This window comes from Nanorana parkeri, unplaced genomic scaffold (genome assembly GCF_000935625.1).
Source record: "Nanorana parkeri isolate BGI_ZX_2015 unplaced genomic scaffold, ASM93562v1 scaffold328, whole genome shotgun sequence".
Classification (NCBI taxonomy): domain Eukaryota; kingdom Metazoa; phylum Chordata; class Amphibia; order Anura; family Dicroglossidae; genus Nanorana; species Nanorana parkeri.
Window position 1 is genome coordinate 199993 of NW_017306596.1, and position 18348 is coordinate 218340.

Consider the following 18348-nt stretch of genomic DNA (forward strand, 5'->3'; position numbering starts at 1 on the left):
GGCCGGAGCCAGCCGTAAGATCACGGCTGGCTCCACCCAGCTGTCAGAAGCAGGCTGTCAGCCGGCCAATGGCCGGCCGCTCAGCCAGCTCCGGCTTTCACCACGGCTCAGCCGAGCCGATGCATATCCGTTCGGCTGAGCATATCCGTTCGGCCGTGTTCGGGAGCTGTACGGCTATTGTGAATAGCCCGTACAGCAGCCCTTCGGTTCTACTGAACCGAAGGGGTCCTGGGGCCGAAGCTAGCCGAAGGATCGGCCGAAGCAACGGCTAGATCCTTTGGAAGCTTCGTGAATAGACCCCTAAGTCTTTAACCCTTTGGTTAAGACACAGTGTTTAAATCTTGTTTACAAATGATAATGAAATCTGCCAGCAGTTTGGGTCTACTCAAATCTCATCCCTAATGGTAACAAACACATCTAAATAACTCATGTGGCTTTTTTTACTGGTGCAACTACAGGGAAGATATAACATTGTTTGATGCCACTCTGCTAAGATCAGGAAGTCCACTTTCTTTTGCATACCAATGAAGCGGCACTACTTCAGAGTTCGGACAAGATTGACGGAATTAGTCATTTGCAGAGGGGCTGAATAGCATTGTCAAACCTGCACAGGAAATCAGTTTAGAAAGGCATGATCTCTAGGTAAATTCTTTATACTAAATCAGGATATGAAATTGAGCATACTATCTAGGTGCACATCTTTTGTGAAGATTGCAAAGGACAGATTATCAATTTTGCCTGGAGAGACGCTTTGGTTTCTGAAAATGCAACTTGCCTGGCTTTTGTGCTAATCCAATTACTTCAGAAATATCTTTGTGAGTGGCTTGCAGAAGAATGCACATCAGAAGCCCCCATATTTCTTTTTGTACTGAAGATTACCATATTGTAGTTTATGCAAATCCGGACTCAGAACAACATGTGAAATTTGCAATTGAATCAGAGCAATCAGTCAGAATTCCACTTTCCATGACTACAGCAAATTGAAATCTACTTGTTGTGGGATATTAACCTTTGCAACCTCATCCTTTAAATGTCCTTATTGAATAAGTAAATAACATCACCGCGCTTTCACGCAGAGAGTTTCAGCAAATTGACACATATTGAAAGTAGACCGCAGTTTGGGAAGGACTAAGCTGCACACAGTACCATGATTGTTGACAGTTTACTCATTTTCTGCACTTACAACTAGTATGTTGCAAATGTATTAACTAAAAAAACAGCATCAATCTCTACTAACTAACAAAACAGCATCAATCTCTATACTTTACAAAGATGTATATGTATATATATATATATATAAAATTTTGATACATATAGCTGGATAAATGTACGCGATCTACAGGCAGGTTTTAAAGTTGCCCACAGATCTTGTATCCAGTAATAAGGTTATTACATAACTTCATGAAAAGAAGCTATGAAAACAAACACTGCCCCTCAAATAGCATCTGGTGCTGTGACAGCCTTTCCATGTTTACAAAAAGAAAAAATACAATTATGTTCCAAATGAACTACGGAAGTGTTGTTACAAAAACAATAAAATTGGATTTGCACTAAGCTTTCTATGATCTGAATACAGATGTTCTGGCATCGACTGGAAAGCTAAATGTACCAGAATGAAATGTTTAAAATAAACCATTTAATCCTCAAGAAGCCTATATAACCACATTTCAGAATTATTTACTGGATCTGTGTTGAGGATATTACACTGAGGATGGAAATTGTTCTCTTGGCTTGATGGAGCAGTTTGATGTTTGTGTCATATTTAATTTTTGATACATTTCATAATAGAGGAACTAAGTTGTGATCTAAAATTAATTTTAAAGCAAATTGGTTGTGGGAATGTCAGGGAATGAGGCAATCAAACTCCATTCCAAGTGCTTACTTAAGGTGTTCTGTAAGTCTGCCAGTATCAGTCTGTTAACGTACCCAAAAGAGATTACAAAAATGAGGCTTCCACCGAATATGGGATTGTACATATTATTGTTTCTTAAACTATTGAACTGAGTGATAATTTTAACCAACAGTTATACTATAAGAAAAGCATGGCCAGCAGTGAACATGGGCTAATGTAACAGAAGAATGTGTTTCTGTTTTCGTTATCTCATTTTTCATAACAGTCTCAATGTATTTTGACCAATTATTTAAGATTACACTCTCTACCACTATTGCCCAAGAAAGAGGTTGGAACCTCTGTCAACGTTTTATTGCTGCTTGTGTCTGCTCTATAGTTTGGGAAATTTGGGAAAAGTTTGATGTGTGTAAGACAGGAAGTGAAGGGAAAATCTCCCTTCATCTCTTTATTATGGGGTCTATTCACTAATCTGCTGAAGGATCTAGCCGTAGCTTCGGCCCCAGGAAGCCTTCGGTTCAGTAGAACCCGAAGGGCTGCTGTAGGGCTATTCACTATAGCCCTACAGCACACGAAGTCGGCCGAGCGGCACAGGCGAGCCGAAGGCATATGCTTAGGCTCGACTGAGCCGAGGTGAAAGCCGAAGCTGGCCGAACGGTTACTAACTGCTGTGCGGAGCCAGCCGTCATCTCAGCCGTCATGGCTCCGGCCACTTGCACAGACAGATCAGCGTCCCTGGTTACCAGGTAACCAGGAACACTGATCTCCAGACAGCCAAACTCTCCCGGGCGCTCCGGGAGTCTACCGCTATTAGATAGCGGCTCCCGGCCGCCCGGGAGAGAAACACATTCTCCCAGAAAGGTTTACTTTGCTCCCTGCTCTGTTTTTTTTTTTCTTCTGACATCTGGCTGCCGTCAGAATAATAATAAAAAATGAATCACCATAGGAATGCATAGCTAGATTCCTATTGGCTATTCAATTACACAGCAGCAGAGTGCGGGTGCAATGGCTAGTTTGCTATTGGCTATTGCAAAGTGAAATAGCCAATAGGAATCTAACTATGCATTCCTATGGTGATTTTTTCTTTTTGTTTATTCTGACCGCAGCAGAACCGCCTGGCCAATGCAAAACAGTTGCACGGAGCTAGCTGTCACTGCTAGCTCCACCCAATCATTTTCTATTTTATTTTTACTACTTTTTAAACAGTTTTTCTATTGTGCTCGGTACCACAGAGGTACCGAGCAGAACAGCCGAGCCCAATGCCGCTCGGCGGCATTCGCCTTTTCACTCACTGCTGTTCGGCATCTATGAGAATAGGCTGAACAGCAGCGAGTAGCCTGCCAGATGTTGGATCGGCTGAGTCAAACTCCTTCTGCACTTCTGGTCGGCCAAACATGCTGAGCATGTTCGGCCGACCCGAAGCCAGCCGAAGCCACCCGATGTACAGCTGATTTCAGCAGATATATGGCTGAAATCAGCCGTACCATCCTGAAGTGAATAGCCGAACAGCGTTCGGCTCACTTCGCTTCGGGTCGATTAGTCACTCGGCTGCCTACGGCAGCTTAGTGAATAGACCCCTAACTGTCAGAAACTTCAGGAATTGAAGGGAAACCCTCCCAACTGGGACACGGACAGAAATAAAATAAAAAAAAAACATTTTCTAAAAAAGTAAGTATTTAATTGTTGTCTGTCTAGGTAATGGGTGTCAGATAAAACAAGGAGAGAAGAGAAACATTTTTTTCTCTGGAAACAGACATTGCAAACCTCTATTCCACTATATCCAAAACCAAAAATAAAATAAAAAAACATTTTGGCTGAGTTGGGCACCTATATATATTCATATAGTATATTGTTGTGCCCAGTGTAATAGGGTAGATTGTGGGAAAGTTAGATGTCACAGTAACACTCTGCGGGGCTGAAATTAACTGATCAGATGCTATACAGAAAAACTACAGTGCTGATTCAAGGTGACTAGTCATACATGTACACTAGTCATTCTTACAATACATTTTACATCCTATTATCTCTAATGCTTTCCATGCCTCTCTGCAGTATCAGTTGTGACTATTACCATGGGTTAACCTGGCTGTGCCATCATGGTTAGGTAACATTCAAACAGGGCTAGGTAGGCTTATACATGTAATTCCCAAAATATATTAAACCTTCAAGAAGAACTCCAGGAAAACGTTTTATTAACCCTTGCAGTGGGGCTACCCCTGCACTGCAAGGGTTAAGTGCTCATTTGTGTCTAGGGACAAAAATAACAAAGGTATACTCACTTGAAGCTCCAAGCCAGGCAACTGTCACATCGCTCCCTCCTTCCTCTCTCCTCCTCCACAGCAGCATTGGAATCTTCCTCAGCGTCCTCACGTCTATACACAGGCGTCTATTCACAAAGCTGCCGAAGGATCTGGCCATAGCTTCGGCCGATCCTTCGGCTAGCTTCGGCCCCAGGACCCCTTCGGTTCAGTAGAACTGAAGGGGTGCTGTACGGGCTATTCACAATAGCCCGTACAGCTCCCGATCGTGGCCGAGCGGCTCAGCCGAGCCGAATGCATATGCATCGGCTCGGCTGAGCCGTGCTGAAAACCGAGACACAGCTGTGTCTTTTTTTCTTTATTCTGACACGAGCGATGTCAGAAAAAAAAAATATATAATTTTCCCATTGAAAAGCATTGGGACATTACTATTGGCTATTTCAATTTGCAATAGCCAATAGTAAACTAGCATTGTACCCGCCCTCTGCTGCAGTTCCCCATCAGGTCCATCAGCAGAGGGCGGGTACAATGCTAGACACTCGAAGCAAGCCGATGTACGGCTGATTTCAGCCGATGTACAGCTGAAATCAGCCATACCAGCCTGAAGTGAATAGCCGAACAGTGTTCGGCTCACTTCACTTCAGATCGGTCATTCACTCGGCTGCCCTCGGCAGCTTAGTGAATAGACCCCACAGTGTATAGAACGAGATGATTTACAGGACCTTAGACCACTGTTGAAGAGGGGGAGAGACACTGAAAGGACTGGTCTAAGAAGAAGCTGGTTTGGAGCTGCGGGTAAGTATAACTGTTTTTTGAACCTAGACAAAAATAAGCTGTTAACCCCTGCAGGGCAGGGGGAGCTTCACTGCAAGAGTTAATAAAAACACTTTCTGGAGTTTAACTTTTTTATGTAATTTTCCTTTACAGTATAAAGTTCGAAATTGTGGGTACATTTTAAACCTCCATTATAAAATCAGTCTGCATCTAAAGACTAGTCCATGCTAAGGTGAATGACGAAAAGGGGATGTCATGGCTTCTTGCAGCTGACAATGTTTTACATTTTTGAAGACACGAAGAAAATATAAACTAATAATACATAGCTGGGTCCTCAGGCAAACAACCTTCTGAACTTCTTCTTGTTACAAGAAAGAATTGAAAAAGTAGGAATAGAGTAGAATAAACTCTATACTTAAACTCACAAAACTTGTACTATTTTTTCCTGTATATTATTTGCTTTTGAAGTTTGTGGTAAGGAGCAGGAAGGTAAAAGACTAAAGTGAACAAAAGCATATTATTTTAACTGTAGAGTCATTGGGGTTGATTTACTAAACTTTGCAAGGGAATTTTCCCTTAGCTTGGTAAATGTGTGAAAAATATACTTTGCAATGAATACCCAATAACTTGCCAGGAAAATAAAAAAACAGTGTTTTTGCTTGCAGATAATGGATGATGGAAGTCTGCAGAGCTTTACCTCATTTACTAACTAAGGGGAAATTCCATTGCAGAGTGAACAGCCTTTTTGCCTTGCATTCAACCCCATTGCATTCATGTCAGATAATTAAGCCAAAATTAAAAAAGTCAATGTTCTGTTTCAGATCACCACAGATCTACGACAGCGCTGTACAGACAGTCACACTGGAACCTCGGCATCAGCTCCTATGGCTGCTGGGATCATAGCCCTCGCACTAGAAGCCAAGTAAGTATTGCAATTTCTGGCCTGACCGTTTTATTTAACTGTATGCAGTTTAAAAACAGTCTGTTCAATGTCGATTAGATTAGCCAATTATTGACTGATAAAACAGCTGATGCTATGCGAAAGAAAATGGCTATTTTTTTTAACAATTGTGACATTCATTAAAAGTACCTTTACTCAATACTATTCATTTCATTTACAGAAAAGGGTAAAGGCCAACACTAAACAATTTTAATTTTTCAGAAACAGTGGCAAATTAAATCACATTGGACCTTCTTATATCTTTTGGGTAACTCAGTGGTGATATGCCCACAGAAATTTACAGTTTCATCTAATTGCCACAGCTATAATGCATCCTAATTATATAATCACACTCCCAAAATACATTCTGCTTATGGTAGAATAAACACTAAGGGGTCTATTCACGAAGCTGCCGAAGGATCTGGCTGTAGCTTCGGCCGATCCTTCGGCTAGCTTCGGCCCCAGGACCCCTTCGGTTCAGTAGAACCAAAGGGGTGCTGTACGGGCTATTCACAATAGCCCGTACAGCTCCCGATCATGGCCGAGCGGCTCAGCTGAGCCAAACGCATATGCATCGGCTCGGCTGAGCCGAGGTGAAAGCCGAAGCTGGCTGAGCGGCCGGCCATTGGCCGGCCGACAGCCTGCTTCTGACAGCAGGGCGGAGCCAGCCGTGATCTTACGGCTCTGGCCACTTGCAGTGAGATCAGCGTCCCTGGTTACCTGCTAACCAGGGACACTGATCTCCAAACAGCTAACTCTCCCTGGCGCCCCGGGAGTCTCCTGCTCCCGGCTGCCAAGGAGAGAAACACTGCTGTGTCCTTTTTTTTCTTTATTCTGACACGATCGATGTCAGAATATAAAAAGTGCTGAGCATGTTCGGCCGACCCGAAGCCACACGAAGCAAGCCGATGTACGGCTGATTTCAGCTGATGTACGGCTCAACGTAGCCGTACCAGCCTGAAGTGAATAGCCGAACAGTGTTCGGCTCACTTCACTTCAGATCGGTCATTCACTCGGCTGCCCTCGGCAGCTTCGTGAATAGACCCCTAAATGTTGATTCCAGCACCTTCATTATGGCCTTCTCAACAGCACCTTCACCTGCAAACTAGATCCTGGAACCTCTATTAGTATACGATCGTTCTTATAGGAGTCTTGTATAGCTCTACAGCATGGGAGTGATATCTCCCATGTGCCCAAAATACCTTTTTTTTTACGGTTTGTGCACAATTAGTGCAGCAAGCTGCTTGCAGGAGCTTTAAATGTGCACTTGTGCCACACAAGACAGAATATAATACTGACCCTACTGGACCTCCACCTCTTAGAGTTCCTGAGGTCCCTATTAGATTGTGGCAATTACATATTTGGTTGGCCCTGGTTCTTCTAACCTTCATTCAGGTGTTGATCCCTTCACATACTCTTTGTTATATAATAGTTACATCTGTTAGATCTTTCAGTGGCTATTGTCCACCCCTCAGTGAGACAGCTTTCGGATGTCCCAATTGTCTAAGAATTACTAAAGTCCTGTGTCTCTCAATGGATGTTAAAAAAAATAAGATTTTTGTACTCACTACAAAAGTTTATTCTTAAAGTCCTTTGAGGGACACTGGTCAGAACCTTCTATGTTATAAACCTTATGTATTGCTTGATGGTTGGAGGCAGAGCTATACTGGGGTTGGCCTAACGCCTTTTGTTTGTCAGTGTCTCAATAACCTGAAGTTGTCAGTAAACCCAGTACTCTGAGAATTAATGAAGTTCTGTGTCCCTTAATAGACATAAAGAAAAACATTTCATAGTAAGTACCAAACTTTTTTTTTTCTATTTATTCTCTAAGTAATACTTAGATACCAAATATAATTGATTTAAATTTGTTTGCACGTTAAGTCCTACTTTGCCCTCCCAAAAGAATGTGTAATATCTTTCGACAGACTACAAAGGTGAAAAATAATTTCACAAAAAAACAACTCAACTGTAATTCTGTCCTCTACAGGGAAACAAAAAACTATGGTCCTGAAGTGGTTATGTACAGAGTGCATATTCATATTATATATTCATCTTATAAATGATATAAATAAGAGTGCGTATTCATCTTATAAATGCATCTAATAAATAAGTGTCCGTATGGTACTGCATTTATTTTCGGCATAAATAAACTCTATAGCTTTCACTGTACCTCATAGCAATACAGTTTGAAAAAGCTGTGTAATGTAATCTGCAGCTTTATGAAACTGCCTTTGTAAGGTATTTATTTTATGTGGATATTATTTTGCATGGAAAGCTAATTTGTTTACACATTTATTATTGGAATAAACAATTCAGCTTAGTAAGAATAATTATTACTGGAATGTTTCTTTCTCAGCATGTGTGACTTTTTTATTTTCACTGCATATGCTACTGTGAGAAAAACTTTGTGAACCCTTAGGAATTATTTGGATATCTACACTATGGCACCTGAGATGTAATATGTTCTTTATTTAAGTCACAACAAATAAAGACAATCTTATTTCGTAAACTACAAACTTTTTACATTTCCACGACTATACAGAAGGTTTGCTGCTAGGATTGGGGTGTCCTTGGCCACCTTGACGATGCTTTGTGATGCTTGCAGCAGGCATGCCCACATTGCACAGTGTAAGTGGAGCAGCATGGTGCAGGGATGAGGAGTGTTTAACACATAGAATGCAGGGTCAGGAGTGTGTTACACATGAAGTGCAGGAGTTAGGAGAATGTAACATACAGAGTACAGGCATAAGGAGTATGGCATGTAAAGACTGTAGGGGTCAGGAGAGTGTAAAGCAGAGAGCAGGGGTCAGGAGCACATAACCCACAGAGTGCAGAGGTCAGGCATTTGTAAACTATAGAGTGCAGTGTTTAGAAATGTATCACACACAGAGCGTATCGACCAGGAGTATGTAACATCGAATGCAGAGGGCCAGGGGGATGTAACCCACAGAGGGCAGGGCTCAGGATTACGTAAACTACAGAACACAGAAGTCAGAATGTACATAATGCACAAAGAGCATGGGTCAGGAGTACATAATGCACAGGATTCAGGTACAAGGAGTACTTAATGCACAGAACTCAGAGGTCAGAAGTACATATTGCACAGAATTCAGCAGTAAGTAGCATACACTGTTCAGTGATCAGGAGTACATAATGCACAGAGTTCAAGGGTCAGAAGAACATAACACACAGTGTGCAGGAGTATGTAACACAGAGAGTGCGCCTCCCTCACCTCCCCAGCACAAATTCCTTCTGCAAGTCAAATTTCTCCCCAAACCAATACTGCCTCTCCTCCCAATACACCCCACCCCCATTGAACCCAAATCTTCTCCCTTAGCTAAAATCCCTTCTAAGCTAAAAGCACCCTGATTACAAATTCAGAGTGAGAGAAAACATCCCAGGTCTTCCATTGGATGTGTCATATTAACCCTCACAGCCAAAGAAGAGCTTCCATTGGCTCTGCATTACACATTGCCACTCAAATATGAAGTCTAAATGGTGATGAGTGGGGATGGAAGCAGGCAGCTGGCCTGGCTATACAAAAAAAAAGAGGGGTGGTCATGGCCTTAAAAACTAGGCACCAAAGTTTCACAAATTGTTTTGTACAACTGTAAGTAGGTTTATTATCACTATTTACTCATTATATTACATGACTGTATCTAGTTCTAGTGTAATGCCCCGTATTTATATTTGTATATCTAGTCGATTTATACCTGTGTGCATGACTCCTCAAACTGAAAGCTGAGTTGGGCTTCTTTGAAGGTTGTGGTATTATGTAGCAAATATTTAGCAGACAGGAAAAACATGACAATACCACAAACAGCAAGAATTTATATCACATGAAAATAACATGAAACGTTTTCATTTCACAGTGGTTTCCTTTGTGCTCTCTAGAGGAATATGTGTGAGTCCTGAAGTAAGTCTAGTAGGTCTTTATTAATATTAGCTGATACCGGACTTATTTGGAACCTGTGTGGTGCTCTCGTCCCTTCACTTTACATATCACTTGCATTCTACCAACCCATCAGGGCCTAAAAAGCTGCCATCTCCTATAGTTTTGAAAACTACTCCTCACTCCTCACAACCGAGTGTTTCCGCCAATTGAGGTCCAGAGCTCCACCAACAACTTTTTCCTTTAAATTTCCAGTGCAGTCTCTGCTGCTAAAAAAATTGTCCCTAAATCAAAACATTTATAGTTGTGTCTCGCAAATGTATTGGAAAGTGTCATAGCATATGTACTGATGTTTCGGAGTCTCAAATAGTCCCATTCTCAAAGCAATAGTTTTTTTTTGTCACTTTATGACTTTGGGGTCATTCACTAAGCTGTTGAAGGCAGCCGAGTGCATAACTGAGCCAAAGTGAAGGGAGCCGAAACATGTTCAGCTATTCACTTCAGCCGTGTATTCACGTTTAGGTAGCCTATTCATTTTGAATGGGCTATGAGCATGATCAGAGTGGACAGAAAAATGCATCTGAAGTATTTAAGTCTGGCGCAGAATGCCACAGTGTGTGTGTTGGAGTGCTATTTGGAATTAAAAGAGAACTATGGCCCAACCTTGTTTTGCCATAGTTCTCTTTAGACATGTGCACTGCCAAAAAATTCGTTTAGTTTCGTTTCGTTTTAAATTCGGATATGTGTTATTTCGTTTTTCAGGATTCGGGTGTGAAAGTCAATTCGGATTCGGACGAAATTCGGTAGCGTTAGTACGAACGTTTGTTTCGTTTTCTGTTCTTATTCGTTTCTTATTCGTTTCTTATTCGTTTCGTTCATTTGCAGCAAAAGTGACATTTGAGGGGGAAAAAATATTTTTCTCCTTCTCTAATGTCACTTTGCTCCAACGAACGAAACGAATAAGAAACGAACAAGAAACGAATAAGAACAGAAAACGAAACGAACGAACGTACTAACGCTACCGAATTTCGGAAATGGAAATTCGGATTCGTTTGCATTCGTTATGTCTGTAATTCGGAATTCGGATACATCCGAATGTCCGAATTTCCGAAAATTCGTCCGAATTTCGATTCGGAACGAAACGAATCGCACATGTCTAGTTCTCTTTGGGCAGTTGCTCACTATATGCTGACAGTGGACAGATACCAACAATATTATCAGCACTGGAGGAACGGAGAGGGGAGAATCCCTGTGGGAAGCGGTGACTGATAGTGACCGCTCTCTGCAGGGAGATAATTGGGAACTGAGCAGTTGGCGGTATGTTATCTCTCAGTTCTTGATCAATAGAGCCAACATGTGACAGCTTAAGTGTCACACACCAGCTCTTATTATGGGGATGAGTGTAATTCACTCTCCCCATAATTCTGCTTTAATACACCAACGCACATAACACCTGACACCGCAACGCACAAATGGGCCCTCAGGTAATGTCCATTTTGCCCTTTTAAGTTAACATATTACCTTAATTTTAAACTACAGGCCTGCTAGGTTGCTATGGAACTTTAGAATGTATTTTCAGACATGTTAATGTGCAACTGTACTCAAACCTCGACTTAAATCTGTGTTGACAGTATGGATTAGCCTGCCTTCTATGCTCCTATACTATACAACTTTAACCAAAAGGCTTAGTCACATGACCTATGATGAATGACAGGTTCATTCTACCATTCAGTAGGGATTCTGTAACCCAGCACCTAGGAGTTGGTAAGAAACACAGTGCAGAAGGGAGCCTCCTTTTTAACGATTTCAGCCCTTCTATATGCTTTATTTTTTATCCCAGTAAGACTGTCAACATAGTTTTAAATTGACATTTAGAAAGGGGTCCACTGTAATTTGTAATGGCAGGTATTGGTACTTTTGCTGCATCTGTCATCTGCTTTTCTGATTTACAAACATCTTTTAGCAGATAGTCATGTAGTTTTAAGTACAAATAAGGAACACAGATATAAAATGGAAAAAATAAAGAATTATCCATAAATCTTAATAGATATAGAAAGCATACTCGTTTGTAACACGTTAAAATGTGTGGAAATTTTTTTCCATCTTATTTATAATAAATGGATCTGTAGTTGGATTCTTTATAAATTACATATCACTTTGATTACATATCATTGACATTTCGTCATTCGTATGAATGTCAAGGAGGTTGTTTTTCTTAATTGAAAAGCTGATAAAGTGTTAGGTTGTATGTGTAAGCATTCATATCATTTTAGATTGTATTATCTAGCCTGAAGTGTAAAAAAGGAAGGCTGTTTTATTTAAAAAAATAAGTATGTATACATAGCTTTTGACATTACGAGTGTTAAAATAATACTAATAGTAAGCACGATACACAGGGATTTTATCTTAAAGTGTAACTGTACCTGAGTTCCCATGATTTTGGGTAAAGCTGGTGTCTTTTATATGCAAATGCTCCCGATTAATTTTTTTTTTTTCAATTGCATTTTACGCTGGAAGTTGCAAGAAAAAATAGTAGTTATTGGGAAATATAGCTTATGTTTACCTTTTCACTGTGTTGTTAATTTTTTGTGCACATAAATGCACATGCCTAAGAATTTAGAGAAGTATAAAGGCTGCCTTTTGCTGTCCTTCCCTGTAAATGCTAGTTGCCTGGTTGTGATAGGCTTCAGTGTTTCTGTGTCACAGGTTAGAAATAAGCATTTAACATTTGAAAGTTGAAAAAAAGTCTTATCTCTATGTTTAGCATTCTCAGGAATTGAGTTCAGCTATGGCAGCCACCACATTTTTTTCATAACAAGTTTCCTTTTAAGGAATTCTTCAAACTAAGTTAAAAGTTAACGTGCTGGACACTAATTAATGTTCAAATTGAATCCCTTTTAGGCAACAGTGGTCTAACCTGCTGTAACTGCCTATATTTGGTTGGCATGGTTCATATGAATATAATACAGTAGAGCTGATAAAGTGTGTGAACAATATCATATTGCAGGTGAAAATGTTCTGATGGTTGGTTGCAGTTTCAGGGGTAGTTCAGGGTTTCATCTTGTATCTATATGGAGTTGCTTTTAAAGGACGAGGTGTTAAATGAACCTTAAAAACTGCTAACATGGAAGTCATTGCTTTCACAGCACAATTGAAAGGAAATAACCCCAGGTAGATTGAAAGCAGAGACCGTGTGACCACGTGCCTGACTCGGCCACATAGTACCAGTTTAAGGGCCGGTACTTTGAGACCCCTGCTCTATAGGGTCAACAAAAAGAAGACCTGTTAAATAATTTATGAGAGCCAGTGAGGTTTATTTACTACAGGCAAGCAGGCTATTTACTTGAATGTGGTGAAAACAATACCTAATCATGTGGAAGGAAAATAAAAAATATATATTTTTGCATGCATATGATTGGATGATGGAAGTCAACAGAGTTTCACCTTATTCACTAAGCAAAGGGAAGATTCCCATGCAAAGTGAACGGCATATTTCTCTTTAGTAAATAAACTCCAGTGATTCTATCAGATGAGGCCATTCTGCAAATAAATTACTTTGCAAACATTGCGAACCTTGCTAACTACTTTTAATTTGTAATCCCATTTATTTTACAATATCTCTCCAATCAGCCTCATGAAAACCGAGGTCCATAAAAATCCAATTTTATTGTTGTAAATTCCATGCAAAGTTCAAAATACACGGTATACACCACCATATTATCTCTCCCACTCCAATGCCACTCACGCATTTCACCACCTAGGCTTACTCATAACAACCTCTATGATTAAGCCCAGGTGGTGAAACACATGTAAGGTGTTGGAGTGGGAGAGATACTATGGTGGTGTATAGCTTGTATTTTGAACTTTGCATTGAATTTACAACAATACAGTTGGATTTTTATGGACCTCAATTTTCGTGCGGCTGATTGGAGAGATATTGTTTGACAAGTGGGAGCACACTGCAGCCTGCACCGGATGTCTGTATTGATATGCAGTCTGGTGAAATTGGAGCAGCGAGTCTTTTGCTTTTCTGGATTTATTTTACTGTTACTATTTTTTACTTTCTTGCAGCATTTTTATTTTCCATTCATTAAAAAGATGCTTAAAAATCGTTAAGCTGAATCTCTAAATACTCTCAATCAGAAATGTAATATTTTGTGCCTCTGTTTGGCTTACCAAATTGTAAAAATATGTACATTTCTGTCTGGTAACCTGGCAACCAGGGTTATAGACAGTACTTAAAAATCAGAAATGTTTCTGCAGATGCTGCAACTGGTGCCTGTTTCCATTAAAACATGAGGTGCTGCAACCTCTTGTGTGTGTGCGAAGGGTTGACTTCAGTGTTAACCTGCCCCAGTGACAATCAACTGGTGCTTAGATAGTTGTCTCGTGAGCTGGCAAATCTCTTCGTAAGGTGAGATTTAGAGTGCAATATGTAACATTCCTGTGGCAGCAGTGGGATCTGAGACTGCCGCTGTTCACACCTATCTGTTGTACTAACCCATTGCTTTTAGTACTATATGATTTACCAACTGAAAACAAGTATGCAGATCACAAACATTCTTATCTGTGTGCTTGTTCTGGGTCACTGTCTCAAAGGATTGAAGCAATGAGATTAGTATGAAGGCCAGGGAAGGGGCATTTTTCAAAGGCAAAGTCAGCTATGGCAGCCTCAGTTTTTCTCTTAAAGTGAAGGCCAGTATTTATTGCTAAACCTTTTTTAGCTTTGAATAGAATATGGAAGAATTAGATTTCCTGTTAGGTTTATATTGCTGTCTATGTCCCTACTGGGGAGATTCAACCTCTCAATTTATTCTGGTGAACATTATTACTGAGAAGGAAAGGAATGGGAAATTGAAATGTTTAGCCTTTCCCTACTACAAAAAATGTTTTGGCTGTACATACACTTTAATACTCATCTGGCCTAATGTCTGCAACATTGAATATCACTGTTTTTAAGGGAACACAATACTGCCTGTGATTCTATATTTATTTTCAGGTAACATTTCAAGATAGGTTTTCAGGCTTTAAAAAAAAAGCTGTCTACCTCCATCCTTGTATCAGTACTGCTTGAACCTCGAGAAAGGAGGTAAACCCCTGAATGCTTGTTCTGAAAAAAATCACTATTATTAAAATAAAAAAATAGGACTCAACCGTATGATTGCAAGTGCAGCTACAGTCACCTTAGAGTGTATTTCCACTTTCGCCGCCAAATTTGGATAACAAATTTGCTGCCGAAGGCTGCCGAGTGAATAACCCACCCAAAGCGAAGTGAGCCGAACGCTGTTCGACTATTCACCTCAGGCCTGTACAGCTGATTTCAGCCGTACATCGGCTTGCTTAGGCTGGCTTCGGTTCAGCCGAACATGATCTGAAGTAAGTAAAGAAGGAGTTCGACTCAGCCGAACCAACATCTGGATTGGCTGAGCCGAACCTCCTGCAGGTACCGAGCAAAATAGAATAACAGTTAAAAAGGTTGGAAAAAAATTCGAAAAAAATGTTTACAAATGTAAATAAATGATCAATTTAAAAAAAAGAAATAAAGATTTTAAGAAAAAGAAAAAAGAAAGATTACTGAAAAAAGAAAAAAGCAATTACAAAAAAGAAATAAACAATTGGGAGGAGATAGCAGTGACAGCTAGCTACGCCCAATTGTTTCCTTTTGGCTAGGACCTGCTAGAGTCTTCTAGCAGGTCCCGGCCAATGAATAACAACCGGGCAGATCTGTCATTGCAACTGGGCGGAGCCAGCCGAGGCATACATAAAAAAAGTAACTGATTCTTGCAGTTTAAATGGCTTTTTCTTGGGTTAGGGTTTCTTGGCTTCTTAAGGGTTACAATTTCTACTTGCTTTTCCTTCTTTGTAATGTTAGGAGGGTCTGTGAGGGGTTAAATGACTACAACCCTGGATTCTGCATTCAAATGTTAAGGAAGTTAATGAGAGAAGTACAATCCTCAAATTTTAGTCCTAAGTCTTACTATAAGGACAGATCACTGTGAAGGGGCTCATAAAAACATGGAAAAACATGTTGCCTGCTGCAATAAAACATCTAAAAGGTAGAAAATATTGTTTTAAATCATTTTTCGCTATGCTGTGCGAAAAGGAACACACAACAAATATATAGAAGGATTTTCACAAATCTGACTGCAAAAGTGGAAATACACTTTAAGCACTATCTTTAGGATATAATCTTGCATAAGAATTTTCTGCTGGCCCATAGATCACTACTGTTTCCAAAAGTGAAGTATAGGTTGGAGAATGAAACCAGAGAGCCCAGTGGGGAAGTGTTTAATGCAGAACAGACTTCAAGAAGATTATCTGGTGGAGCAGGACAGGTGAGTATTGTTGCTTTTCTTTTTTTTTTCTCTGTTTTTAAAAAAAATAGTGATAGAGTTGCTTTAAGACACATTTCCTTTAATATAACGAGCAGAATTGTTCTGCAGTTACAAGTATTTTGTATCATTTGCTATTGTAATTAACAGTGAGTGACCATGATTAATAAGTGTATGTCGTCTGAACAATTAAACATTAAAACATTGTTATTTCCTGAGGCAGAGCAGCTGACTTGACTATGCGTGCCTCGTGTTATTATTTGCTCTGCATATTTTACAGTTGTACATTGAGATTAATAGATTTTGTAGAAGTTGGGAACTGTCAATGTTATAAATAACTTTCTTCCCATTATCTTACATTTGCAGGCACAAATAGAAAGAAACAAATTGGCTAATGATATGTCCATGTGTAGGCTTCCTGACAAAAATGATATAATTACTGGAGCACAATCTTTATTGGCTAATGCACCTTTTGCAATGAATATATTACTTTGGGAAATCACATAGGGAATAAGTTTCTTTTTATGTGCAATGTGATGCTATTACAGCAGAACTATTACTACAAATTTATGTATTTATATGCAAATTAGAATGTTTTGTATATATTTCAGCCTAAATAGAAATTTAATCCCATGCTTTCCATATGAATATCTGCAATATTTCTAGTTATCTGGTAAGAAATATATCTAGCTTGATGCATAATGATACATCATGTAACGAACTCCGGCTGAGAACCCTAAAAAGAAAGCATAAAACTCTCTACTAATTTCTAGCCTAACTCCTCTGGATGTAAATTTTTTGACTATTCAGACTCATACAGTGATGTTTTTCCCTTATAATTGTGTACAGGGTTTATTGTTGATTTGCAGCAATTTGTATCCAACATAGCAGAACTTAGATCAGTCTTAGTTCATGCACAGTTCAAAATGAGCTTTGTTTAAAGTGTCTTTGGTTGCTGGAACCACAGCCAAAGGATAGGATTCTGATACCTACTAAGCATTCCATCTTACAACTAAAATAGTGGCTGCTATATTCTTAACTTTTGGGATAGATGAGCTTTAATTATAAAGATCAGTAATGAAAAGTACAGTAGCTCAAATCATCTTATCACAAATCAGCTTCTGTTATCCCCATTACAATGTGATTGCTTGTTAAAGGTTTAGTTGATTTTAGTTCAATTGAAAAATCTCATGAAATAGATTATTTTCTTGTCATTTCAAGAGAAAAATACAGTTTTGCACACAAAGAAACATACAAGGAGCTCAGTTTCAATTCTTCTCCATTTGAATTGTAAGGCAAGGATTTCACAACAAATTAAGTATATCTATCGAGAATATGATGTGTATGCTTCACATTGGTTTTCTTTCAGTGAAGTATTAAAGCAGAAGTAGAGTCAATAAAAAATGCCCCTGGAGCTTTTAGCCATAATATGGTAGTATGCACAGACATACCTGCCAAAGCCATCCCCTTCAGCGCAGCTCTCCTCCCTCACCAGCACTTTCATCTTCACTCCAGGCTTCTTCCAGGTTTTGAGTCTTCAGCCTCGATGACATAACTCCCACACATGTGCACGGGAGTTCCTTCATCTCGGCATAAAATAAACTTTTATGGCAGAAGAGACTTACACAGTCTCTTCTGCATTGAAAGCCTACCAATCAGCTGTTTTTTTGCAGCTTTACATCCACCTTTTTTTGCCTAGAGTACCAGTAAAATGCACTTGCTCAGGCTTGTGGGTAGGCCCTCAGCATTCTCACTTACAATGCAGGACTGATGGTTCTTCACTGTACAGGATGGCATCACCGCTGCACAAAGAGAAGAGGCTATAGTGGACCATAAAAGGAGGAGCTTGTGTGATATATGGTGAGTATGTGCCTTCCACTGTTACTCTAGGCAAAAAAAGAGCATTAAACCCTTGGAGTGTGGGGGTATTTTGCAGGTGTATTTTTTTTTTCTTCTTCAGAGTTTTTTCAATCTCTGTTTCTGCAGCCCCTGTTATAAATGAACAGGAATCCTCTATACTGAGTGCTCCTGTTCATTCATAACTTGAGGACATAGGGGTCTATTCACAAAGCTGCCGAGGGCAGCCAAGTGAATGACCGATCAGAAGTGAAGTGAGCCGAACACTGTTAGGCTATTCACTTCAGGCTGGTACGGCTGATTTCAGCCGTACATCGGCTGAAATCAGCCGTACATCGGCTTGCTTCGTGTGGCTTCGGATCAGCCGAACATGCTCAGCATGTTCGGCTGACCCGAAGTGCAGAAGGAGTTCGACTCAGCCGATCCAACATCTGGATCGGCTGAGC

At 40.0% G+C, this 18348-nt stretch overlaps 1 protein-coding gene across 1 annotated transcript in view; it reads left to right on the forward strand.

Annotated features, from left to right (window-relative positions):
* PCSK5 (proprotein convertase subtilisin/kexin type 5) overlaps positions 1 to 18348 on the forward strand; it is a 251276-nt gene that overhangs the window by 153279 nt on the left and 79649 nt on the right. The window contains exon 9 of the mRNA XM_018558244.1: positions 5703 to 5803. Within this exon, the coding sequence (XP_018413746.1) occupies positions 5703 to 5803 (101 nt within the window). The remainder of the gene's footprint in view (positions 1 to 5702; positions 5804 to 18348) is intronic.